The 26,613-nt window shown below is 42.9% G+C and overlaps 1 protein-coding gene across 1 annotated transcript; it reads right to left on the bottom strand.

Moving 5' to 3' along the window:
* Window positions 1–20,350: 20,350 nt before the first annotated feature.
* LOC128425617 (carbonic anhydrase 1) lies at window positions 20,351–26,205 on the bottom strand. The gene is made up of 7 exons (XM_053412322.1): window positions 26,014–26,205; window positions 25,575–25,772; window positions 23,871–23,989; window positions 23,424–23,516; window positions 23,244–23,306; window positions 22,995–23,150; window positions 20,351–21,829 (listed from the first exon to the last, which is right to left on the bottom strand). Exons 1-7 carry the CDS (start codon window positions 26,039–26,041, stop codon window positions 21,710–21,712), a joined length of 777 nt encoding a protein of 258 aa, XP_053268297.1. The 5' UTR covers window positions 26,042–26,205; the 3' UTR covers window positions 20,351–21,709.
* Between the last annotated feature and the right edge of the window lie 408 nt (window positions 26,206–26,613).

Here is a 26,613-nt window from a genome sequence, read left to right as displayed (position 1 = left end):
TTTCTTTATTAATGCACTAACTCTTTGAAGAATGGTTCGTCACTGGAGCGCAATGCATCCTGGGAGAGTTTCTCCTCTATATGAAGGGTTCAAATGCAGCAGGACTTGTTTGAAATTGTCTCTTTCCAGAAACAGCCGTGATGCTGAAGAGCCCAAAAGAGCTTCATGACAATAAAGTTAAACAAACAAACAGTTTTTTGTCTCCCTGCTGTCGGCCTTATTATATAACAACAACAATAATTGGAACTCATGTATTATACGCTGTATCTCACTAGATTTAGGGTGAGGCTCCAGTGAGGTTGGACTCTTACAGTGATGGGTTTGCACGTTCTCCCAGTGTGTGCATGGGTGTCCTCTGGGTAACTTCCTCCCACAGTACAAAGACATGCAGATTGGGGCTCGGTTAATTGGAGACCCTTAATTGGTTTGAGCCTGAATGCGTGTTTGTCTCTGTGTGTTGGACCTGCAGTAAACTGGTGACCCGTCCTCTCTGCACCCCCGGCCCCTCGCCCAGTGTCCCCTGGGCTGTGGCTCTGGGCCCCAGTACAAACCTCAGAGGATAAACAATATGAGTAATGATGCACGGGTGTCTGTGTTGATGTTACTTTCCATTACTGCATATTTCAACAATGCAAATATTTTGGTTCAGTTGCACATAAAAAAAGTGAGCGGATTCTGTACATATCAAACTTTTGTGTTTGATTAGAGACCTTCAGGGATTTCGCTCTGTACTGGATGATGTGATGGAAGCAGAGAAGGAAACAGTGAAGTCAGGAGGATGAGGAGAAGAGTGAGGATGAAGATGATAACATGAGAGGGAGCCTGACAGATATTTGCACCGTCACAAGCAACTATTTCCTTATCACATTTTGACCTTTATGCTACTCTCTTGTGCTGCTCTGTCAAGTTTGATCAATTCAAGGTACATCACATCCTACCTCTTATCTAACTTTCCAAATGTTTGGTTTTCGGTTTCTCTAAATGTGATGTTCAGATAATAAAGGACAGGTTTCTCCAAAGATCTATTTATAGTCTGTTTAATTGCAAAGAACAAAGCAGAGTCTGACTGCCTGGGCGATTAACAGATCATCTGTCAGGAGGGAACAAGTATGAAAAACATTTTAAATCTCAAAAAAAGTACAAAAAGCCTTGAAATTATTAAATCTGATCATCGTATGACCTGATCAAATAAACTATTGTTCTCACATTGAAAAAGTCTAGATAAGAATCTATGAGAGAGAGATTTACAGTATCTACTGTATGTTGATGCCAGAACACCTGCTCTCATGATGTGACATTTATTTCTATCAATTCATCAACACATGGAGAACACTCATGTGTAATAAAGGCAACTATCTCTTATTTACTTTCACATCTCCCTGAAACAAACAATCATAAGTTGATTTAAGATCCTCTGGTTTTCTGTGAGGGGCCAGTATCTGGTCGCCTCAGTAAATCAGTGCGTAGACACGGTGGCAGTGTAGTGACAGCTGCAAGCTTTCTCATGAATGACCCGGAGGATAAAATGCACCACTGTGCACCTCTATTCACAGCCAATCAAAAGGTGGCTAATGAGCCAGATATTCTCCTTAGCTGTTGGTGGTGACCAAAAATGGAGCAAAAAGAGAAGACCAGTTGGAGTAACACGACAATCAACTTAATATTGTGATATAACCACATGTCCTTGGTGTTTCTGATGCCCCCTAGTGACCAAAACAAATTGGTTATTGCACATTTGAGGATCGTAACTACAAATTTCAAACGACTGGATATGTGATATCTCATAGATCGGTGGCTCTAAAGTGTCTGTCAACAGGCAGCAACTTGAAATCAGGACTAACAGTTAATTAGCTTAGCAATAGCCTCTCTGATGCTTTAATGAAGTTGGATTAGTTGAGTTTAAATCATATCTTGCTTGTACAGCACCAAATGACCACATTCATTATCTCAAAGCACTTTGCATAGTGAGAACAATAACTTTCCACTTTGAATAGAAAATGTAATCAAGCCAACTATTATTTCCATTTGCAAATTCAAGTTATATAAGTAATCGTTTAACCAAATGGCCGGCACACATTCAAGCATGCGTGATGACATAACTGCTTCTTTACCACAGATTACAAGGTTGCAGGACAGTTTGAATTTAGCTCATGTTGTCATGTAATGTACGTGCATTACACTTTACCGTAATAACGAGATCACAATAATTATGGATTTATACAGAGACACAAAGAGGGCGACAGGCCACACAGGACAGGGAGCATGTTTCGGACCAAAGGCAAAGATCATAGCAGACGAGTGGCGTGGAAAACGTTTGAGTGGGAGAATAATGACGGAGCAGCTCGTCCATCCAGCAGCAGTCGACTGTGACCTCCTCTCTTCCTGTGGCCAACAGGCCTCTGCGTCAGACGAGCTCCAGAAATACTCTAACTGAGTCCAGATGATTCATTAGGAGGAAGTTGATTGGGGTCACTCTTTTACGTAATCACAGGGGGGGTTACTGTGTTACCTCAGGGATGTTATGTGAATAAACAGTGAAAAATTCCATCTGAGAGTTTTGTTTTCTCTTGGGTTCTCTTATACGTTGACGTATAGGCGTCCCACATCTGGTCAGTGTGCACTCGGCCAGTTAATTGTCTTAATGGTGGGAGTGGTTTTGCATGTGTTTGTCTAGAAAAACCTTTTAGGCAGTTGAACCGTTTGAGCGTCCCACTGCGGACTCAACGAAACTCCGGAGAAGTTTGCCAGGACACAGCTTTAATTTCGTCCCTTTTCCTCTCAGGGATTACGTTATGTAAGACCTCGCATAATCCCAATTTGTATTTAAACTACAACTCAGCACTGATCGAGTGGATTAAAAGCCCTCATGGACCGAGCAGAGCCACAAAACACAGTTTGTTGCTGCTGTCAGAGTCACAGTACTAACATCTATTTCTTACATTAACAGCAATTTCTTGCATTGTACTGTATCATGACTATTTCAGGGGTTTGTGAAGCAACCAGTTTCACAACTTTTCAAAATAAAAGCTCTGTAATTCAGGTCGATGTGAAGAAACATTGCAGCAACAAAGTAACCGTTGTGTTTCTGCTTGGACGACAAATTGCCAAACAGGAAATGGTTCAGTCGTATGTTGCTGCCCTGATGGAGATCACATTACTCATGTTTGTTTCTCTAACCTAGTAGTGAAAGGTGCAGTATGTATAAGCATTCTTTTTTAAACCTAACTTGATTGCCTTTTATTATCTTCATATTTTTACAAATAAATAAATGTTCATCAGATGTAAGCAGAGTTTTACTGGAGATTTGAAACGACCTCGACACTTGAATGCAGCTCTGTACTTGGAGCCTTGTTTTTAAAAACATCTGGACATTTGCCATATTTCTCCCCTGCAGTGAATCCACCAGAGTGTGTTATGTTAAACACTGAACGGTATATGTCAGACAAGTATGTAGCAACTGCTGCAGCAAGTAAAAAAGGCGATAAATCACCAGGTTTACACACATGTTCTGCACCAGTTTGTAGAAGATCATCCAGACCTCAACACGCTGAGTAAGAATATGAATAGACTGGAATACATAATGCACGTCAGGGTTACCATGCAAATCAAGTCTCCCTCCTGCACAGTTTTGTCATTGTCATAAGGGGCGAAGTGGTCGGTGACAAAAGAAGCACGAGGAGCTCTCTGCTATTCACATGCTCTGAGCTGTGGAGCCGGAGGGACAGAAAACTGGACGCTCTAAAGAAAACGGAGCCGGAGAAGAAAGGCTGCAAGAGGAACTGGTTCATATGCATCTGAATGAGGGCGAAAGAAAGTGGGTTTATAATGTGATCCTTGACACGTCTTTCTATTCAAGCAGAGAAAAAAAAATCGGACTGGCCCCGGACCATTGATATTCAGTCCCAGTCCCGCAGTGTCTGAGTCTCCGGCCTCAGCAGATGCTTGAACACAAACCATCACCAAGGAAGCTACTGTATAAACACATGGAAGTTTGTTGACCATCACGAGAAACAAACTCCTTCTCCATTTTCTCTCTGAAATACAAACACATTTTTTCCATTTATCATTTGTCTCAGAAGAAAACTGATCTGTTTAAAACTCCTCTGCAGTACACAGCAGAAAAGGGAATGTAAGGTTTTATATTTTTATCTCAGCTTGATGAAATCTCTATTGTTGAGAAGGAGCTAGAACACATGAGACTTTACAAGTTATGTTAACCTACCCAAATGCATTTTAGACCTAGTATGTGATAGTTATATATATGTAAGACATTTTAATGCTTAGAAGTAATTAAATATTCAACTCTATAAGACCATGATGATGACAGGAAGCACGTATATGTCATAAGTCTTCGACACGCTGCCTAAATTAAAAGAAGAACCTAAATGCTAAAAAAATTGAACAAAGACATGATGCTGCTTTAATTCTTTGTGCTTCCTCATTGTTTGTGCTGAAATGAATATATATGTGATATTTTTAACAGCGAATCAAAAATATAACTGCACTAGATGTTGCGTTATATATTTTTACAGTGTATGAAGAGGTGGGGGTGGGTGGGGGGGGGGGGGGGTGCATCTGTTGAAAATGTTGAAATCCTTTGTTCATCTCGGTTCTTTTTATCTCGGCTGCAGTCGGCTCACACCCACGGATGAGTGGACGGCAGGTGGTGATAAAAAGAGAAAAGGTTTTTCTGAGACGATAACGTCGGCTGCAGAACAGACCTGCACAGACATTAAGGTTCGACTGTTCCTCGTCAGTCACAGTAAGTGGAGGAGCTTCTGCAGCTTTGCAGACGCTCCTCTGTGCTTCCAGCCTCCCGGACACAATGGGGGAGCTGGCCTGGTTTCTGTGCCTCCCAGTCACAGGGCGCACAACAGCGTTATTGGAGGGAGGGTTTTTGGCACACGGCTGAATCCCCCTGCACCCATCTCTTCTGGCTTCCAGCAACCCCCATGTCCCCCCCCACCCCGGTTTACTGACAAGAGCCAAGGACCAAACAAGAGTTGCTTGTGCGCCTGTTCAGGATTTCTTCAACGACTAATTGGAGAAATAAATTGTGACATAACGCCGACTTATTCATTGTCCATTTATCTCCTGTTTTCTTTGGACATGAACGACTCTGTTCTCGTGCAGATGGTCGTGAGACGAGGAGAGAGAGTTTCCATCTGTCTCAACCGTCTGTTGGAAAAGGAAAATCTTACTGTTTGCTTGAACCCAAATTATCTGAGTAACAACCTCATCTAATCTGCAAAAATATCTACGAAAAGGCCATGTGTTAAGTAGGGTTTGGTATGAAAGCGTTGGGGGTGCAAGTATGAAGAGTTCCTTAATGATAACCATAGGGTGCATGCATTTTTAAGAGACTTCTGATAAATGAAGGCTCCGATCTGAGAAAACGAGTCGAGCACTGAGAACCTCAGGCCATCAGAACCCTGGAATGTTCTATTGTTGCAACCATCACATGATGGATTATCCCCCTTTCGCCATTTACATAATCAGTTCACCGATTGTACCTCCCTGCAGGATGCAAATCACACAGCTAAATTATTCTGCACGTTTTACACTCAGAAATGATGATATAGTTAAAGTTATGAAAACGACTTGAATCAGCCATTACATCATTTTTGTACTTTAAGCCATTAGGCCCATTTGCGATGCATTAATTCTAATCAAGTTTTAACTGAGAAATCAATAAAGTGACATCTAATAACATTAATAATCCATTTCCTAAGTCTGTCTCTCTTTTGTTTAATTATATTTTCAGAATTGAGTCCATTTGTCGTCTCATGTTCTAGTTTCCCCCGCTGCTGCAGTGACCTGCTTCTTCTGACACACTGGAGCTCAGTAATGTTTCACCATATCTAATCTTCACAGAGCTCGGTACTGAGCGCGCTATCCTCCACTGTAAGCTGCTCATCTGGGTGTAGTAGTGGCAGCAGCGGATGGTGATATGGCCAACGAGGAGCTGTGGCTAAAAGGTTCAACCTTTTTGTGTTTGTGGGCAAATGTTTAAACCTGTTAACCAGAGGTGAGTGGTGAACTTTGATCAGTGTGGAGCCAAAAAAACACACACAAGCTTTGATAGAAGACACACATTCACTCAACAGGCTGAAGGACCAATTCATTATGAAATAAAACTTTTTTTAACCTTAGTTGAATAAGTTTTAAATGTTTAAATACAAACAATTATATCGGCATGGACGGAAATAGTCTGGAATTGGTTTTATATATGATACTCACAAATCTCGTTGTCTTTCCAAGTAGACAACTTCTATGTGTGTGGCTTTTTTCTAAATGTCTTTGTCGTCCAGAGATTAGTTAATGTCATAAATCATAACCAGGTTAGTCCGTCATTAATACTCTAGCTCTGTGGAGGATCTCCTGCTGGGTTCTCACGTCGGCTCCTCTCTGGAGTTTCGCTCAACTCTCAGGGGAACGTCCAGAGGTTCTCTGGAGTTCATCGCATGTCTGCAAGCAGCCTAAGCAAACAGCTGTTAACGCTTACATTCACTGCTAAGCCCCATTAAAATACAGTAATGACTTTAACTCTGAGCCGAAGTGAAAGACATTCATCCTTGTTTCCTCCAGAGTCGGCTGATGTGACCAAACAGGAGTTCCCTAGTGTGGATATCATTGTTCTCGTTTCTATACGCTCTCATTCCTGGACAAAACCCGAGGACTCACTATAGCTGTGTTTGAATTTCCCACCCTTCTACAACAGAAACTGTTTTACTGTACAAACATCTTCATGCATCTAGCTTTTTGTTTCCGTTCTGGTCACTGAGGACAAATGAAAGTCGGACCTGCAGCGTCAGCTCGGAGGTGAAGCCTGAAACATGCCCAACCCGTCTGCCTCACATATTAAATGGTCAGTGAGTTTTCTGTCTGTGACCGGGTGTGTGTTTTGCAGCGAGGCTTTGGATTAAAGCTGCTGTGCTTTAAAGATAATGAGATCTGCTTTCTTAGGAAGGACCTTGACGTGAGAGGCAGAGACGCTGCAGCTCACAGTGTCAACACAACGCTTCTCATTGTTTCCTCAGGAAACGTTCAGCAGCGATGGAACGGGTTAAATTCCTCAGAATCACAACTAAGCCTCAGGTGCAAACTGAATTAACACAATTAAAACAATGCTTGTTGTTCAGAAACGCAGATCTTTGTCCATTCATAATCACCTTAAAGAAAAGTCTGGTGGTTAGAGCGGCAGTGGGAATTAGACTTTTGTAATCCCTGTTAACCTGAAAACAAAGATCTGTTGTGACTCAAAATATTTACCTTGTTCGTGATGAGAACACGATTTCCCTTATTTGTCGGATGTCCGTTTTGTTTATACTGACAAACGTCCGATACTTTCACTGACCTGCTGCTCGACACTGTGCTCCACTGACCTTCAGCTCGTTTAAAAATTCAAGAAGTGAAAATACACAGCTGATATTCTTTTGTCTTTTAGGATCAAATAAATAATCCCTGGGAAATTTGAAAATATCTAAAATGTTCTATCTTTGGAAGGTGAATTCAAGATCCATGAACTATTCTCTGGGAAAACAATGCAAATTAGGAAATGTGCCAAACTGTAACAGGTTCTTTCTTTCTCCAGGACCCATCCTTCCTTCCTTCTTTCCTTCCCTCCTTCCTTCCTTCCTTTGTTTTTGTCAAATCCTGCTGACAAACACACAAATGGACCGAGGTGAAAACTGACCCTCCGTGGCGGAGTTAATTATAATCCACTTAAATTTAAATTTCTATTAGTTCTATTAGTTTCCACATAACTACGTTACAAGTGCGTTTCTCCATTCCAAACACTGCGATGGCCCCTCCGTGCACTTTGTGATGTACAAACACATTTTCTGTGTGCTCATCATCCTCTGAAGAGCTGACGTTTCCCTCGTTTCATACAGTAGTTGTGTTGCTATGTGGGTCCAGACAGAATGTGTGTGGTTGCATAAGACGACCTGGCGACCGTGCCCTCGTGCTCGGCCTCGCCGGGGAGGAAGTGTGATTGCTGATCTGTGTCTGTTTTTACTTTGAATGCCGAAGGCGCTCGTGTTTGCTTTGCCAACAGCGCAGCCACAGTGTGTATCTGGTTGGTGAGCTGATAAGACTGTGGTGACATCAGGTCGGGGAAACGTCAAATAGCAGAAGAAGAAGAAGTCTGCTCTCCATTAATGAATTGACCTTGAGTTGACGTTCAGTCAGTTTCTGCTTGGAATATAACATATGAACTCTGGCTGCTGATGTGAACCCTCAAGGTTTAATGTGTCACACTCGTCCAAACGCTGGATTCAGGTCAGCAGGCGCACGCAGCCGACCAGCATCCCACATGAGGGGCGGCGGAAGGAAAACAGCAGCCAGTGCAACCAGCTTCCTGTTTATTACAGACCAGTAATTAACTGCAATCATAGTTATCTGCAGAGATCCGAGGAGGGGAGGCACATTTCTGATGTTGCATAATATTTGATGCCCCCAATTTTTAAAGTGTGCATTCTGGCTTCACACGGAATTCTCATTAATGCCATTTGTATTAGTTTTCATTGAATAAGGGCAAAGCTTAAATAAATATTCAGAATATTTTGAATGTGTTGCCCATCTGGTGAAACATCTGTAGTGAAAGAACAGCTCACTTTGTACTTAACGCGTATTTTCTTATCTGTCTCGGTCTCTCGCTGAACCCTCGTCGTTTACCCACATACACACACACACACACACACATACACAACATGCGTCAACAGCTGTGACCCCCCGAGGTCATTCCCTGTGTCGTGCTTCACGACTGTCGGTTCGTGTTCGCTCTCACAGCCACTGGGCCTGCAGGCGAGGGGCCGCGGACGCTGACATTGGAGATGTGTTCAGTTTTTGCTCGGCTGCACAGACAAGCTGCAGAATCTCCTGTAGAATGAGCCTGAACTGGAAAACAAGTTGAGCAGAGCCGTTGCTTTTATTGTGCAGGAGAAATATTGAGCTTGTGTAACCACTAAATATGATAACGTCATGTCATGTTCATGTGGGGCAAAGAGGAGACGATACAACATGTTGTTCGTGGTCAAATCGTGGCTGAAGTATGTTTTTAGATGTATAATTAATAATAATAATTAACGCTTCAATTTTAACCATGTGTCAAGCTATTTTAACCAACAGGTGTGTTACCATGATTTTACTCCTTGATAGTTATGGTGATCTGTCAGTTGTCGTGGAGTTTTGTATGTAAAAACTGGAATTTTGGGTAGATCACATATTACATTTTGTCAAATTAGATGAATTATCTTATTAAATAATGCTGTCAGGGCACAAAATGGTAGATAGACCAGACACGTATTGGAACAAAATGATTTTAATGTCCAATAAATAGAACACGTTCAGGCAGCGGCCATTTTAGTTTTACTGAGGGAGATCAGGTAGTATTTAAAACTAAATTGACATGTGAGTTTTAATTAGATATTTATTTACATGTTTCCGTATATGTCAACATAGATAAATGGATTTGTTTCTATTTCTGCGGCCTAGAAAACTAAATAACAAAATTCTTTCAATTTAATTTTTTTGAGTCAAATAAAAAAAGCACATGTGTAGATCTTCAGTGTTACAGTAGGAAAGAGGGTGGTCTCATGCCCCCCGCCCCCCTCCTCCTGAGAGAACATATAGTGGGTTATCAGTGGGACTGTATGTTATCAGAGAACCAACACACACAACTCGGTGCCAGAAGTCTGGAGTCGACAACACACAACCGCACCCAGAAGCATCAGATATGATGCATCTCTCTGCACTTTGGAAAACAACACAGAGGTTAAACATTTACAAAGTATTGGACACACGCTCACGGATGTAACTTTGGTCTGAGTAACAGTAAATCTGATCAACCATTAACAATGAAGGGACACAGGAACATGTCAGTGCTGCATGTTAAACTTCACATGTGTGTCCCTAAAAGCAATAGAGTCTATATTTGCTTTTAAGGACACAACTTAATTTGTGTCACACCCATTGTTTAATAGAGGGTGTGACACAAATACAGCACACAATACAAAGCTAATGTAGATTTACAGGTCTCAAATATAAATATCATTAAATGTAAAGTTATTCGTATTTGCTAAATAAAAATATTCACAAAATGATATTGTGTGTGTGTATTGCATGTGATATAATATATACTATATGTGTATATATTCATATTATTTGATATAATGTAAATACATGCACCTACATATAGATAAGAACTATTTGACTCATTTACAAATTGCTCACTTATATTTATACACACACAACCTATTGTTACTTGACAGAGACACAGAGACATAAATCACTCTCCCACCTGTTCCCAATCATTTCCACCGACAGTACAAGAATGTCTCTGCTTTCCAAAGAGCACGGAGAGATTCTGGAAGCAGGAAGAACAAACGCGACATGTTGACATTCACAAGTCAAATTCACCTCCGTGGGAAACCGTGACAGAGGCTTATCTGGAATCGATGCTGCTTTTAATGTGGCAGCCACCGTGGCCACAAGAACAGCAAACACACAACTTCTCCAAATGTTTTGTGACGCTGATGAACAGTGTTAGTTTCACTCAGAGTTGATTCAGTGATGCTGCAGATAAACAGAGACGGCGGCGGCGGTGGCTCATGGTGAAGAGACAACTGTCTTTGGACTGAAAGGAGGAAGTTACGAGTTGGTGCAAGTTTGCATTGCAAAATAACGACAGATTAAATAGCAGAGGGACATAAAGTTTCTGTTTTTGAATTCTCAATCCTCAACAGCTTCCTGCTGCGTCGCCTTTAACCTGCATCGGACAGGAGAATTCAATCAGGGAAGAATTAGGCCCCATTTACAGTTGTGTTGCCTTTACTTACCCATCAGGTGCAGCGCATAAGGAAAACAGCTTTATTACGTTTGCATTCTGTCAGTTAGACTGTAATACAATTAATAAACTTAGATTTAATAATAGGAAAATGCTCCATGTTGTGACGCTCAGTCATTTATGTTTATGGTTTTCTGTCTCGTGTTTTCTATTTCCTGTTTTATTTTGTAGCCCCGCTGTCACTGTGTCTTGTTTCAGCTTCTCGGTGTCTCACTTCCTGTTCGTTGATTGTCTTCTCCAATCCTCATGTGGTTCACCTGTTTGTAATTGTTCCTGCCTTCCCTCTGTGTCTATTTAAGCCTCTGTGTTCCCCAAGCCCTTTGTCGGTTTGTACTCGTTGTTGTGCTACTCGTTTCTACGTGAAGTCTTCTTAGGTTTGTTTGTTTCTTGCTGTCTCGACCAGCTTCCTCGTTCCTTGTTCTCTGTGCGCCTTGTCGCCAGTTACTTATGTTAGTGTTCCTGTTTTGTTTTTGTCTTGTTTAAACCCTTTTATTATATTAAATACCTTTTTGTTTGTAACCTCTGCATCCTGGGTCCATCTCCTCCACCAAACCGTAACACATGTAATCTTATTATTGAGAAAAAATATAGCACGTTGATACAGGGCTCTTAAATAAGATGGGTACGGATGGATATGTCACGTTCCTACAGCACTGTTCTCTGACAGAGCAGCCATCAGGAGCAATTTAGAGTCCACTACCTTGCCCAAGGGCACGTCGGCAGGGGAGAGAGAGGAGCCAGGGGTCCAACGACTGACATTCAGGTTTGAGGGAAGGTTTGCCTCCTGAGCCTCTTGATGTCCTCATCGTGTCCTTTCGTACGTTAGTGGTGACCATCGGTTGTACAATATTCATGATGCATTGTGGGAAACAATAAGTGCACGATATAGGGCGTACAAAATTTCACTAAACATTATTGTTATCCCAACATGATTTGAATAATTCCGTCGTTAATAACTCATCAGCAGTAAACCTGTGCTCTGTATGAATGTGATGCTTCCCAGACGGTTTCATTAGCACAACAAGGAAATGTTCATCATGAACATTTCAGCCGACCGCAGATGCAAAGTGTTCATCCTGGAGTCAAATGATTTATTCACCTTAAAACCACATCACGAGATCCAGGTTACAAATCCAGGTTAATAGTTTCAAAGTCCTGTTCTCTGCACCTTCTTCCCTCCATGATCTGAACAGTGTGGAGGTATTGAACATGATCCAGATCTTTATTTGGCAAAGAAACTTTCATTTTACAAGACCAGGTTGTGATAGACTGTTCCTCCATTCAATCTTTGCTAGAGAAAGTTACTAGGGAGAAACTGGACAATCCGGAGTTTTGAAAGTGGATCAAACGTCATCGGGTCCGAGACTGAAATGTCTGAATAGCTTCTGAGGCAGGACATTAATCAAAGGTTAATTCGGGCATGAATTTGAAGTGAGGCTTTGGATATGGAAGCTAGTGTTACAAGTGTTTCGTGTGTGTGTGTGTTTGTGTCTGTGTGTCACCTGCCATGGGACTCTCAGAATCTCTGCCATCTCCAGCCCGTTTGAAAGCTAATGAGGGTTCCACTGCTGTTTCCCTTTATCGTCTCATCACCCCCGCATCTCGCCACGCACGTTTCCTTCCCCTCGGACAAGTTCTAACAGAAACTATTTGGACTATGGCCGACTATCAAAAGGCGTGATCTCTCACATCGCTGTTTACATTGAAGGAATTTCCTTCCCATGTGCACATGGCGCCAGACAAGAGCTCTCTCCTTTTGAAACGATAGGGAGTCTTTAGAAATATCGGCAGTTGTTGCGATTATGTTTTGATTGAAAGTGCTGACAGATGCTTTCTTCTTTTTAATTCCACGGAGGGCAATGTGCAGCGTATAACCGCCGGAAGCTCTGAGGATGTTTCAGTGTGTAGGTTGAAGAGGGCAACTCACATTGTACAGTTTCGTGCCTCTTGTGTAACATCAACGTTTATTTCCTTCTGGAGAACAGGAGGCAGAAGTTCCAGTTGGTTGCTCCACACATTGAGTGAGTCCACGTAAGAAAACAGCCTGAAAGTGTTTATACAAACACCCGAGGATGAAGAAGAGGTTACGAAGATGTCAACTCAGAAAGTAGGGGTTGGTGCCGTGACAACGTGCTGTAGACAAGAACGCATGATTTCCACAGAGGAATTCATCTCATATCTACCGAGGCACCAAAAGTCACCTGGATGTTCCACAAAGGTCCGTGTTGTTGTGACCGGGTCTGACCCCGCGGCGTTCCTCTGCAGAACTTTTCATACAGCAGGAAATTTCACTAAAAATTAGCAGTGAATGAGTGAAGAACACAAATGTTATCAAAGAGGAGCTAAAGTTTTGATAAAGTTTTCTAAAGCAACATATATAAATATAAATCTCTCAGGTAGAAAGAGGAGGCGTCAACGTAGAAGATGTGGAACTAAGATATCAACAAGAGCCGAGAGCTTTTGGAGATAAGGGCTGAGATCGCAGAAGTGGATTTCATAGGTCATGTCCCGCATCATGTTTGCTTGAAACAGTAAAGCATTCAAATGAAAACAGCTCAAGACACCATGTTTTCCTTTCATGGATCTTGTTCAGTCATTTTAACTTATTCACATTCATGAAAGCAGCATGTACGTGTTCATCAAGAACCTTATGTCTCATTAAAACTTATATAACTTTGGTGACAAAATGGTTGTGTACAAATACCAATACTCTACACACTTTTGTGTTTCCCTGCCAATGTGGATTAAATTAAACTGGTTTCAAACCCATTTCAATAAGTAGAAGAAAACTACTTTGATTGTTGGTAAAAAAATCAACTAGCGGAAGAAATAAATCATGGAATTCCTCAAACTGGCAGATTTATTATCTTGCACTTTGCAATATTGTACTTGGCAATCATTTTAATAAACTGCTGCCAAAGTTATTTACAAGGACGAATGATTAGTATAAAAGTTAATTACATTAATCGTCAGAGAGCTGCTGCTATCGGTTGTATCAGGTAATCACCATTAGATCTTTAATATATAATCCAAAGCAAACACACACACACCTTTTTTAATACTGATAGCAGTCAGGGTCCAACCTCTTTAATTCAATTATTACACTATTACACAAGAGAAAAGACTTCTGTTGATAAGGGGAATTTGCAAACATTGAAACAATGTCCCTTCGTTGCTGCGCCGTCACCAGCACCGGCTGAGAGGTGGTAATGTGAGAGACACGACCCCCCGCTGCTCCACAGGAAACCCAACTCTCATGGGTAACGCAAGCCAGCGAGGGAGCACGGGAGCACGGAGACAAATCCGGCCCACGGCTGCTTTCATTGGACTGTGGTTCAAAAAGGAGAACGAGCAGCAGAGGGAGTTTAAGAGGAGGACGGAGAAGGAGACAAGAATTCCATCAGGCCGAGTGAGTGCGAACAAGAGGCGAACAAAGGAAGGAGGGAATGAGAAAGTGACTGTTGTTGGTTGTTCAGGCGAAACTTCTCTCCACCTCGAGAACTTTGTGTCCCTGTGTGTGTGTTTGAGAAAAAGTCAGGGACAAAGCAAAAACCTGAAGGTACATTGGTGCACTCACAAAGAGGCTGAAACTCCAACTCACTCTTATCGGTGTGAGCAGCAGCAGGAGGTGGAGCAGGAGGAGGCGGTGAGGTTCGGCGTAGGTGACCTAGATACGTGGGGCAGACCCCAGAGGTGGCACACGCCCCTCGTCTATCAGCCCCCCGCGCTCCCTGTTATCAGCCCGACATGCAGACGTGTTGTGAGGGAGATATCGTGTGAGGGAGCTCAAGCCAGAAACAGCTCAGTCAAACACGGCGAGAAGGATTCCGTCTGAGAGATCTCACTCGTCACACTCAGCCACTAACTGTTTGATTAATGGGTTCTACTGTAGCTGAGATTTACATTCACACAATTCATCTTTGGAAAATCCAGGGGGGAGGAGTTTGAATATGACCCACAAAGTCAATTCTCAACAGTTTTTATTTGTTTCATTTTAAACATGTTTACTGATTCAAACCACCAACCGTCTGGTTAGTGGAGAACTCGCTCTACCCTCTCTGCCACCCCACTATCTGCCATCTTATGAGTCATCCTCTAAAGGAACCAAGATACCATCTGACCTCCAAACCAAACTGGAAAGTCCTGTTGCTCTTCATCAGGCGGATCTTCTCAGATTCACACGAGTAAATGTTTCCTTTCACCTGTCACGGAGAATATACATTGAGAGGGTAAAGTTCATGGAAGTCATGGAAGAGGATCTCCCCACAGGTCAGAGGAATGCATAACGGACCCAGAGGTACGGCTGCACAGTGTGGTTTGATGTCTCTGAAGCCGAGGCATGTTTGAAAGGGCTCTGTCCGTCCATCTGTCCCCGTCCATCTGTCCCCGTCCTTTCAACCCCCGTGAACTTGATTTTCTCAGGAATGTCTGGAGGTAATTTTTCAACCATTTACTTGAACTCGAGGATGAACTGATTCGATTTTTAAAGGTCAGAGGTCCAAGGTCCTCAATTTCATCCTAATGCAATATCTGACGATTAAGGGGGAATCTCATTACAGCTGGACATGTCATGGATGAACTGATTCGATTTTAATGGTCAAAGGTCAACGTGACGTCAAAGACATACTGAAGAGTTAAAACCCTAATTATGTTTAGATTCAACACTGTGAGCTGATGAAGTTCTACAAGCTTTAATGGTCATTATTCAGCACCAGAACTCAGGAGAGGAAGATTTATCAGAAACTTTAAAAAACAAATATGACTATTAGTCTTCAGGTACTTTTACTCTACATCTATGTTGAGGTTAATGTAACTTTAAACTGGTTCGCTTGATCTTGTTAAGTTATTCCAAGTAGAAAACGCTGCTGTCCTCAGTTTATGAAACACACAGACCCAAGCAACATCACCTCTTCCCCCGATGATGTGTTTAAGATGAATAAGCATCTGGAGGATTATGGTTTTTATATCACGCAGACTGATGCAGATCCATAAAATGCAGAGTCACCATCGACCACATCAGGAGTAATTAATCGATTACATATGAGCGGGTGATAAACGTACGTGTGTAATGACCCACGGGGTAATCATTGTAAATATTGGTGCAGCAGAAGATTGACCCTGCAGTTAACAGGGATTATCCAATGAGCTCATTAAAGTTAGAGCTGCACCACGTAGACTCGTCACACGGAGGCAGAGACGCAGGAGAAGCTCCAGTGATCTACTACAGTTATTATATTATCTATACAGTATAATATATTCCTGTTTGTAAATCGTGATCTAGTGATCGTGGTGGATCATTCATATTATTGACAATTTGAGAGAAAGCTGCAGATGCATGAAGATTTTTTTATCTCTCCACACACAATGAAAATAGAGGCCACTGAGGGAGACGACTCATTTTAAGTCTAAATCTGGAGTTGAGATGAAAATAAACGTGTTTATTTGCTCGTCCTCGTGAGAAACTAAATAAAGTGGCTCCACTTCACAAATATTTGAATTTCTTTTGCATCGTTTATCATCAGAATGCATTTTTTCATGGATTAACATGTGAAAACATTGCTGTTGATGTTTGAGGCAAATATCCTGTTGTTTCAAAGTCTCGTCATCAAACTGGCCGCCGCCATCAAACTGTTTATACTTTGCATTTTAGATTTTGAGATAATTAAAGTCCTATATAAACGTTTTTTACTCCCAGATGAGTTTTGTGCGTTAGATTATTGACTGAAACATCTGCAGGGAAAGCGAGTGTATACTTCAGAGTCATACACAGGGTGAGTGATTGCCCATATGTCTTGAGGACAGAGTCAAACCCGCATGTGCTCTGTACAAAGGAATCGACCCTGACTTCAGATCAGATCTATCTCACGTCTCATGTGTGTTGAAACTTTTATTTCCCATCAAACAATGAGGAAGAATGAAATGAATCACACTTTTGTCACAGCTGACAAATGGATGTTTATATGAAATTCCTATGAAGACAAACGGGAGGAAACTACAGAGGAAATTTGCTGTTGAAATGTTTACATGAGGCCATTCTTACTCACAGGTTGAAAACGGCCGGGCGCTAAGTGGACGGCTTCCTGAATACGATCTTTGAACCGACGACCTGATGCTGAACGAGTTTGGAGGCAGAAATGACATGAATGTGTCATTCAGTTTCCTTTTGTGCTTTATCTGTGTTTTTCAAGGGAACCGCAGTGAAACACAGGAAACCACACAGATCAATGATCTAAAGACACTAACCTGGAAAGGAGCACAGCACCAACACTGAGTGGGCATCTCTAAACAGTCTGATCCAAGGACTCTAGGATTGGAAACATATCTTACGAAAAGTGAACCAGTTGTTTGACCAATAATTCGCGTCATTTAGTACAAATATTTTTAAACTGCTCTTCCTGAATCTAATCGAGTAAAAAGCTAAATATATTTTGGGTCTTTCAACATCAGGCCCCCTCACTCAAACAACCAAGGGGTGGTCACATCCTGACTTCATTCCCAGCCACTGGACACATGCTGTGGCTCAAGAGGCAGCGCAGAGACCAGAGAGTCGGTGGTTTGATCCCAGTCTTTGTGACCAAGTGTCCTTGGGCAAGACGCTGAAGCCCAGATTGCCCCTGATGGCTGTGTCTGCAGTGTATGAGGGATATATGATAGATGAATGTATAAATGAGTGTGAATCACAACTATAAATACAGACTATTTACCATTTACACACAAAAACCAATCTCACGTGTTGTCTTGGTTTGAATCCCAGTTCGGACTGGTTCTCTCTGTGTGGACCATGGTCTCTCTGTGTCAGTGGCTTTTCTCCAGCTTCCTCCCACAGTCCACAGACATGCTGACTGATTGAAGACTCCTAATGATCCCTAAGAGTGAATGTGATTGGCTCCAGCTAACTCCCTGCAACCCCCCCAAAGGACAGGCGATATAGATAATTGATGGCAAGATGGACCTTTAATGAATTTACATATAGGAAGCATAGACATCCTACACATCTGAATAATTAAAAAGTTTAAACCTACGACAGAAATGCAGACTTGTAAATTTACACCTCAGCATTTCTGTCATATATTGATGGATTTCCTCGAGGTTAGCTTTACCCTGGTTTATCACACAGGAGTGTTGGGTCACATCCCACCACTGCAGCGGTGTCCATTACATGGGCCTTCTCCTCACACTCCCTCAGTGCGTGGTTCCTGTCTCCTTAATATATGTCACCCGCCTGACATGCTGGATTATGCAACAAGCTGCAGTGCTGGTCAGGAGCCTGGGGGGGGAGAGCTGTGTGTGACCGTGGTGTGTGTCAAATCTGTGTCATGTGCGCTGACCCCAAAGATTTAGCCTCCATGTGTTTGCCTTCGCTTTACATGTTCAATAAAATCCATTTGCACAACAACGCACCATCGTGTATTTAATGTGCGCTCGCTAATCTAAATGTGTTTTAGACTTCCTGACCTTCAAAACAAGCGTGTGCTGCAGGAGTAGAACATGCTAAATAAGCGTGGCCACATCTGTGTTACATGACGGCGGCCAGCAGGGGTTTCCCTCTCGCCCAGCTGTCACAACAACCAATGAGACGAGCCGATGCAACACAAAGGCACCGCCGGGGAAAGAACATTGGACTGTGGCGATGGGAAGCTGCACGGAAATGGCAACAGGGGATGAAGGTGATCAATGGGAGGTTGGCTGAATAATTCAGCAGCGTGGATGGTTTGTGCAGAGAACGACTCCGGAAGAGGGACTTGAGCTGAGCAGCCCCGAGTCAGACTGGGAACAGATCTAGCAGGTGTACGTGGGATCTTTTAAACGCGGGTAAACCTGGGAAGAAATGGTGATTGACTCATTTCCCATTGCCGGTAGAGGAGCTTCTCGGTTCTTCTTCTCCAGTGCATCATGTTCATTGTCACACATACCGCGACAACTTCTCACTCTCTCACCTCCCGTCTGGCCAAATTAACAGTTTGCTCCAGTGTCACGTTTCCATCACTGCAGATCGGAGGAAACTAATAAATATGGAGGTTTAGCACAATAACTTGTATGGAGCTTGTTTGTAAACAGAAAGAAAGAAATGTGACAAAAATAACGGGCAGGGTCAGTTCCAGGTTTTATCAACCTCTGGCAGAACTATAGGCGTTGATGGTGATTTCTTTCTTCAATGGTTTGTAACCATCAGGGAACAGAGAACCAGAGTGAACCAGACGGTTCTGACCATTAGTCCCCTGGTCTGTTCCGCTGACTCCTATTAATTGACCTTGTGGATCGACTGGTTGTAAAAGTTTTTCCACGAGCAGACACGAGTGATCACATCAGAGTTTCGTTATTCAATTTGTCATTGATCCAGACTGGGCTGGTCAGACAGAGCAACAGTCGATAGCTCTTATTTCTATCGATATGTTCCAGTACAAGTTCAACATTCGGGGGAATGAGGGTGAACTGGGGCTGAGGATGTTCTGGGGACAAGTCCACTGTATTTCCTGTTTTATAAAACCCACACTCAAACTCGAACCAGCTGAACAGCAGCCACCCTCCAGCAGAGGAAGGTTGTGTCGAGTAGAATTTGTCTTGTCTTCCTGGTGAGGGTTTATAGGCGAGGTGAGAAGTCCAGAAGGTGACATGTCTCTGCTGATTAAAAAGCTCCAGTACACTTAGGTGTTAGTTAGCTCGCTGGCCATTGGTGGTATTTTCTTGCCCATCACATGATGAGGAGATTATAATTCAACATCTGATCAGTTTTGGTTCTGACGATTCTAAAGGTCTAATACAGAAGTAAATTATAAAGTTTTAGGGGTACTTTTTTTAATTTGGATTCTTTTACTCATAGACTTTGTTTTACAAAAGTAACAATTAAGTCAGGGTCACTCACGTGCAGAAAAATACACCTTCACTAGAAGTTTTAGTACAACTGTCAAATATTTTCATGTTATTACAAAACCCCAGTGAAGCTACCGTCTCTAAATAACTTCACATAATGTCAGTGTGTTTTTCTTGTCCTGTGTGAAACATGTGTTGTTCTAACATCCGCTAACTTGTTGCTTGTTTTCTGTGAGAAAGTTTACAATCCTGCGAGTACACACACATTTAAAAACATGTAGACTACATACTAATGTTGGTGTAAAAGGCGTTTTATGTAAAAGTAGCAGTCAAAATAGAGTGAAGTTAAATATAGTGCCTGTACTCATCATGCATTAATATGTATGATGTATTTCAAAATTTTCATACTGCAGCCGGTAAAGGATGTTCTGATCAAACCACAGAAATCCCTAATAGAGCAAAGCATGACTATTAATATCTCAATACTTTTTTCACCAATATTTAATGATTGTATATTATGCTGCCTTCACTGGTTCCAGTGTTGACGGTTACTGGTAACAGTCTGATGAACAAAGCAAAATACTCACAATTATAATGATGGTAATAACAGCGTCATTATACACTCTGAATACACAGAATGTTTTTAAATATAAACAAGATGGAAAACATGAATGAACACAGAAAACCCAATTTAGTCATAAAATATATTTATTCAACTAGTAAAACGTCCACTTCCAAAAACAGACAACACATACTCCTGGGATGGCCTGAACACAGATTGGCAAAAGGCTTTTTTCTTGTTAAACACAAATTACAATCTTTCTCGAAATCGGCCTTCTTTGTCTTCAGTGATTCAGAAACCTCGAGGTCCCGATGTGGAAGGGAGGCTGTCGTTAATTGTTCCCCTACAAACAAGGCCTGACACCAGGCTGACACTTTAATCTGTTGGCAGGTTCCTTCCTTCCTTGGCTGCCTTGGCGAGGGCGATTCCTTCCTTGGCTTAGTGCGTTAGCCTGTATGGCGCTGCCCACATGGCGACTGTGCGTTTTCAGCATTAGCACGCAACCCACTGAGGTTTCAAAACAACATAACAAAGGGAATTTTGTTTTGCACGTTACATTTTGAAAAAGGGGGGGGGGGGGGTGGGGGTCGATCCTCTACATTGTTATATTATAGAGCATCAAAAATGCTAAGAGCTTTTGGTTGCAGAGAACATAATTCAGTAAAAATACTTTAAGACTTATTTTGAAAGACCTTTCAGGCTAAAACAACATCATATTGAAAACAAAACATGGGTTGACAAACACGTTTAGAGATTAGAGCAATAAAAGAAATACGCCGTTGTCAGTAGCTGGAGCTGGCCTGTCCTTGTGTCCTCTGAAGCCGGGGTTGGAATCAATAAGCAGGTCAGTGCCTATAGGCAGCGTGTCTGTGGGCCAGGGGGGGATTTTCTGCGTCAATCGGCCGTGATGGAGGCGGGAGCAGCGTTTTATTAAGCTGCTGTGATGCAGAAGCTGGCAATCCGTCAGATTACAGACGGTCTGCCAGAGGGAGGGTGTGTGTGTTTATCTGCACCTCACCCTCCTCCTCACAGATGGTGATATACTGTCATCCCCTCTGGCCCCTGCAACGAGCTCCTGCTTCCTGATTCCAAGTGGCTCCAGAGCACAATTCAGACTTGACATTACATCTTTAGTTTGCGTGACACAAATAAACCTCATACACAAAAAATGTTGGCACCAGATGCAAAATCCTGGTAAACGCGAGGCCTCCACCATGAGGTGCTTGTCTTCATAAATTACGACAGGGTGTCTTCACTGGCTTATCACACAAACAGAGACGCAATTCCTCCAGGGGGCTCGAACTCACGGCTAGACCGGCCCCTGCACCGAAAGCAGCTGGGCCACAGGAAATTCACTTTTCAGAAAAGGGACGGAGAGAGATATGTGTGCTTTGTGGCTCACTGCATCCAGAGGTAACTCTGACTAAAGGGAGGGGGGAGGGGAGGGAGAGGGGCACCAAAGGGCAACTGGGGGGAGGGAGGGGGCTTTACTTGAAGGAAGCACGTACAGCACGACCCTTGAGCGGCTGGGGAGGACGGTAGTTGTCCACCATGCAGCACTCTGCCTCACCCTCAGCGGAGAAGAGCAGGCCGCGGAATTTGGCCATCTGTGGACGGGAGAAGACAGACGAGGCGTTAGTCATTCCATGGGACCTCCTGTGACTGTCACTCACACAGCGCTGAGTCATCAGAACAAATCCACAGCCTACCTTCGACAGCTGTATTATTGATACTTAAAGAGATAGAGTATCAATAATACAGCTGTCGGAGATTTAAACTAATTTAAACACATTGCATCTTTTAAAATCAAGTCATGGTTATTTCCTGATTCCGGTAAGCTCATGGTTTATATTATCAGATAAAAGATAAAATAGTCCGAACGCGAATAAACATTTCGCCATATATTTGTAGTCAAATTTATACGTAATAATTTGACCATTAGAAAACATGATTTCATAGGTTTTAAATCCCGCCTCCTCCGTGTTAATTGATGGGACATGGACCCAACAAAGAAGTCAGAGTACAAGTCGAACACATTTCTTTTCTTAAAGATAGTTTCTGTGGTTTTACAAGATTCATATAATCTATTCACTGATAATTTTTCTAAAGCAATTTCCTTTGGTAAGTTTGGTTTTAAGACACTTAAATACACTGAAGGCCACTCAGTGTTTCCTCTCACAATCACTGACATTATATGTTCTGCCGTTAATGTGTGACCTCTCGCTCGACCGGCTCAATATGGCAGCGGGTCTGAAAGATGTGTGTGTTCCTCGTGTTTACCCCAGAGACGCCCACTCGCTGCCATGAAACAAACATTTGACTGGGCAGGGGTGGAAACTTCCAGACCACAAGGACAAACCTGACTAGAGAGGTTGTTACTTTAAATTACAGAGTGGTTTCAAGTCACTCACAGGAGTAGGTGTACTTTTTAGGAGTAAATACTTATGCAAATACAGGTTTAATGTACCAGTGTACTGAGCGTATTAATCTGTAGGTACATCTTATCACCTACAGAATCTGATGCATGTCTGGGACGTTTCCTGTTTGCACAGCAGTGAGAAAACATCACCCATGCCCGTGTGGTTACTTTAGTTTCTATGGTGGTCATTCTGAAAGTGAAATAAAATCCGCTGTATTTTCTTTCCCACCATCGCAGAGGTTTCAGCTGAACAATTAAACCCTTGATTCAGATGGCGGAGGATTTGCGGACGGAGCTGTTGTAGACCTAGGGCACGCAGCCAATCCCTTCGCTTCACCGCGAGATGGGCCTACCTGCTCGGCGCTGACGCTGATTGGCTCCTTGCAGACAATCCATGTGACGCTCTCCAGCAGAGGGGGAGTGGTCAGGGAGCCGTCGTACGTCCAGTAGTCCAGGCACCCGGGGAGCAGGGTGGCGGGGTCGAAGCCAGCGAAGGTGGTCTGCTTGCCCTGAGGGTGAAACAGAAGGTGAAGAAGAAGAGGTCAGTCACATGTCTTATAAATAACATGGATGAGAATATGTTGTTTTTCATAGACACATACTTTGGCCTTGATGGAACTGAAGGCGTCCAGAACCTTCTGGAGGTTGGCGTTTTCAGCCCCAATCTGGAAAAAGCAACAATCATCAGAAAACAGTTTTAATATTGTGGTAATTAAATGATCTACACTGTGATGAAAGGCAGTACAACAAAATCAATAAATGCGTGAATGTTTTTTTCGTACTTTGAGGAAAACTCCGACGACGGCGAGTCCGTCAGGTTTGCTAGCGGCCTCTCCGAAACTCGGGTATTTGGTGTTCCAGTGCACGAGATGGAGCTGGGAAGAAAGGAACGGAGAAGAAGATACATAAATACATAGATGAAACAAAAATAATCATATTGAAATATCGAGCTGAAAGAAAACTTGATAGGTTTGTCAAATGTCATAGATTTCTGTTTCCGAAATATTTGTTTAAAAATGATTTTGGGATATTAATTACATATTTGCTAATATTGAGATATAAATATTTTTAAAAAATGCACATAAGCAAAATATGTTAAATTATCTTGAGAGAAAAGAAATGTCATCCTCTCTACTCAAACTGGAGAACCATTTGAGGCCTTTTCTCTCCAGCCAGTAGGATTCAAGCCTTGATCTCCTTTGTTCTTGAGACATGAGCGTCCTCCTCACCTCGGCAGGATACATGGTCCCGGCCACTGTGTGCTCGGAGCCCCTCTGATCACAAGCTCCCCAGTGGAAATGAAACTGCTTGAGCCTGTAGACGCCTGAGATCGGCCCATCTTTCAGAGCTGCAGGAAGAGAGAGAGAGACAAAGGATAAATCTTTCCATCAGCCGAGCGTGGGCAGCGCTGCAGTCGACTGTGTGAGCAACACTGTTACTCAGTCATACCTCCTCCTTTTGAAGGAAATATCTTCCTGACCAGAAAATATGAGTATACAAAGAATGAAAGATGAAGTGAGAACACACACACTCGAGTTGACCATGGCAGACTTCCTGTTTTATGGGAGCCGACTCAGTTCCTTTTGTGTCGGCACAGAGTCTGAAATGAATGTCCAGGTATTGTGGATGCCAGTGTTACACAATCTATCTATTTACAGATTACACAGCGCTGGACACAGTAGCAGATAATCCTGTATATTCTATTTCTGGTGCGATGTTAACACGCAGACACACACACACACACACACACACACACACACACACACACACACACACACACACACACACACACACACACACACACACACACAGGGCCCTGAGCAGGATTTGTTTTTGCTTCTTTGTCCTCTATAGCGATAAGGAGGCGCAGAATGGATATCAAAGCACATTAATGCGAGGGAGTATTTTACATGACTGGATAATAGATGCACACAATATTTTCCACGGTGCACACATGATGCATGACTGGATGTGTGATGATGACACACACACTTTGCTCACCCTTCATTTAGAAGAGCAGGGTGGAAAATAACAGCACGAGAAGGCTTCAGAGATTCATTAAGCTTAGATTTGCAGGAGCGTGTTTTTTTTGCTTTGTTTTGCTCATCTCGTTGTGTGGCCACGTGCTTTTGTTGATTGTGTAACCATATTCTCCTTTGTCCTAAATCTGAGCAGCTTAGAACAACTAATACAAAATCCTAAACATGAAAAATAATCTCAAACAAATGTTGAATTCTGTCTGTCTCTCTCTCTCTCTCTCTCTCCCCCCTTTTCTCTTTTGGTTGCCTGGACTTTAATCCCAAAAGGGACAATCTGCTAGTTGTACTTAAAAGGATGGGGGGGGGAGAACAAAGAGTCTTATTCTGGCAGCTCAACACATTCCATGTACACTCGGCACATTAGTAGTTAACCCAGTGTTGCTTTATTTGCACCGTAACCTTCGTTTTTCTCGCGTTTTGACCTCCCTGCCAGCAGAAAGGAGCTGGCGTGGGAAAGGTTTACCAGGGGTTACATTACCAATTCAATTAGTATCTGCATGCACGGTGCATAATGGCTGGCATGGGAATGAAGCTCCTGCAGCCTTTTCATGCATTTTAATTCAAAATGTCTAAAAACAAACCTAAATATGTAATAAAAAGCATTTCAGTGGAACCAAAGCCTTGCAGGCGTGACTCATACTATTAACATGTTTGATTTTCCATGCTTCAGCAGCCATGCACTGAAGCCAAATGCTGCATTTAGCTGCATCTTGTAAATCATCACCACAGACTGGCTGCACTGGTTTGGGTCCAATAACCATACAACTGAAATATTACAAATATAAATGTGGAGAAACGTGTTTTTCTCCAGGGTAAGGCGAATTATTAACATTTCTTATTAATGGAAAGGTGATATTAAGCTGCATTCATTCAATATTAATATCAAACACTCACTTGAGCTGTCGGTGTCATCTACGAAGGTCACCTGGAAGGAATGTCCGTTGTTGAGGATCTCCTGGCAGTTGGAGGGGTCGTACTTCAGGCTGAGCGGCTTCAGTGCTCCGTCGAAGGACGCTTCCCCAGGTAAGATGTCAATGGGAGACTGGCGGGGGCCGTTGGCCACTGGGAAGTTATCAGCCCATTTGTCGGGTCCTAAAATGAGATAATGATGTTATTATTACTGGAATATTATGGTTGCTATGTGGGTTTAAATTGCGCATCTGGGGATGTGCGTAAAAATCCCCCTTCCCAAAACGCGCACAATGGCAAATCTCTGCAGTGACCCGTGAATGCACCGTCCTCCTTCCATTCATTCTGCGCATTGCCTGCTGGTGGGACTGGTTCCACTCGGTCATTTCTACAGTGAATACAGCGTGTAGGAGTCGTGCCTCACCGTTGTCTGCTGCGTATCCCCAAGACATGGTGAGACTTTGAATGTGAGAGTAAATGCGGAGCTGTAATCCGTGAGTGATGCGAGTTTCCCCTTAGCGCGGAGCAGTCAGTGTGGTCCACCTGACAGCGGAGCGGCTTATATACGGTCCCCTGTGAGCGTCTGTCGGGCTGGTGCGGGCCGGGAGGAGTTTCGATGCGCAGTGGTAACAGAAGCAGTGGATCAATGAGTCTCTGTCTCTCTCTCTTTCTCTCTTTCTCTCTCTCTCAATTGACGAGCCTATTCAGTCCGTCAGCTCGCTCTGCTTCTCTCTGATAACGGCTGCAGTTGTGACAGTTGGTTAAGTACAATTTTTTGAAGAACAGAATTCCTTTATTCCCTTTGTAAAATACAAAGCCCTACAAAGGTTGGCACATATAATTATTGGCCATCAAATGTAAATGGTCAGATCATAGGCAATGGCTTATATCATAGGCGGTCGTCCGCCAACCTGAAGGTCGGCAGTTCGATCCCCAGTCTGACCCATCTGCATGCCGAAGTGTCCTTGGGCAAGATGCTGAACCCCGGAAGGCCCCCCCCATAGAATAACAAAGTGCTGCGAAT

The sequence above is a fragment of the Pleuronectes platessa genome, chromosome 20 (assembly GCF_947347685.1).
Source record: "Pleuronectes platessa chromosome 20, fPlePla1.1, whole genome shotgun sequence".
Classification (NCBI taxonomy): domain Eukaryota; kingdom Metazoa; phylum Chordata; class Actinopteri; order Pleuronectiformes; family Pleuronectidae; genus Pleuronectes; species Pleuronectes platessa.
Note: the sequence above shows the minus strand (reverse complement) of the source record. Positions and strands in the feature narration are given on the sequence as shown.

Coding starts and splice junctions, on each gene's coding strand:
- LOC128425617 (XM_053412322.1), bottom strand. CDS start 26,041: ATGTCTTGGGGATACGCAGCAGACAACG. Junction 23,990..25,574: donor AGATGACACCGACAGCTCAA/GTGAGTGTTTGA, acceptor CTCTTCCTGCAG/CTCTGAAAGATGGGCCGATC. Junction 23,517..23,870: donor GGACCATGTATCCTGCCGAG/GTGAGGAGGACG, acceptor CTTTCTTCCCAG/CTCCATCTCGTGCACTGGAA.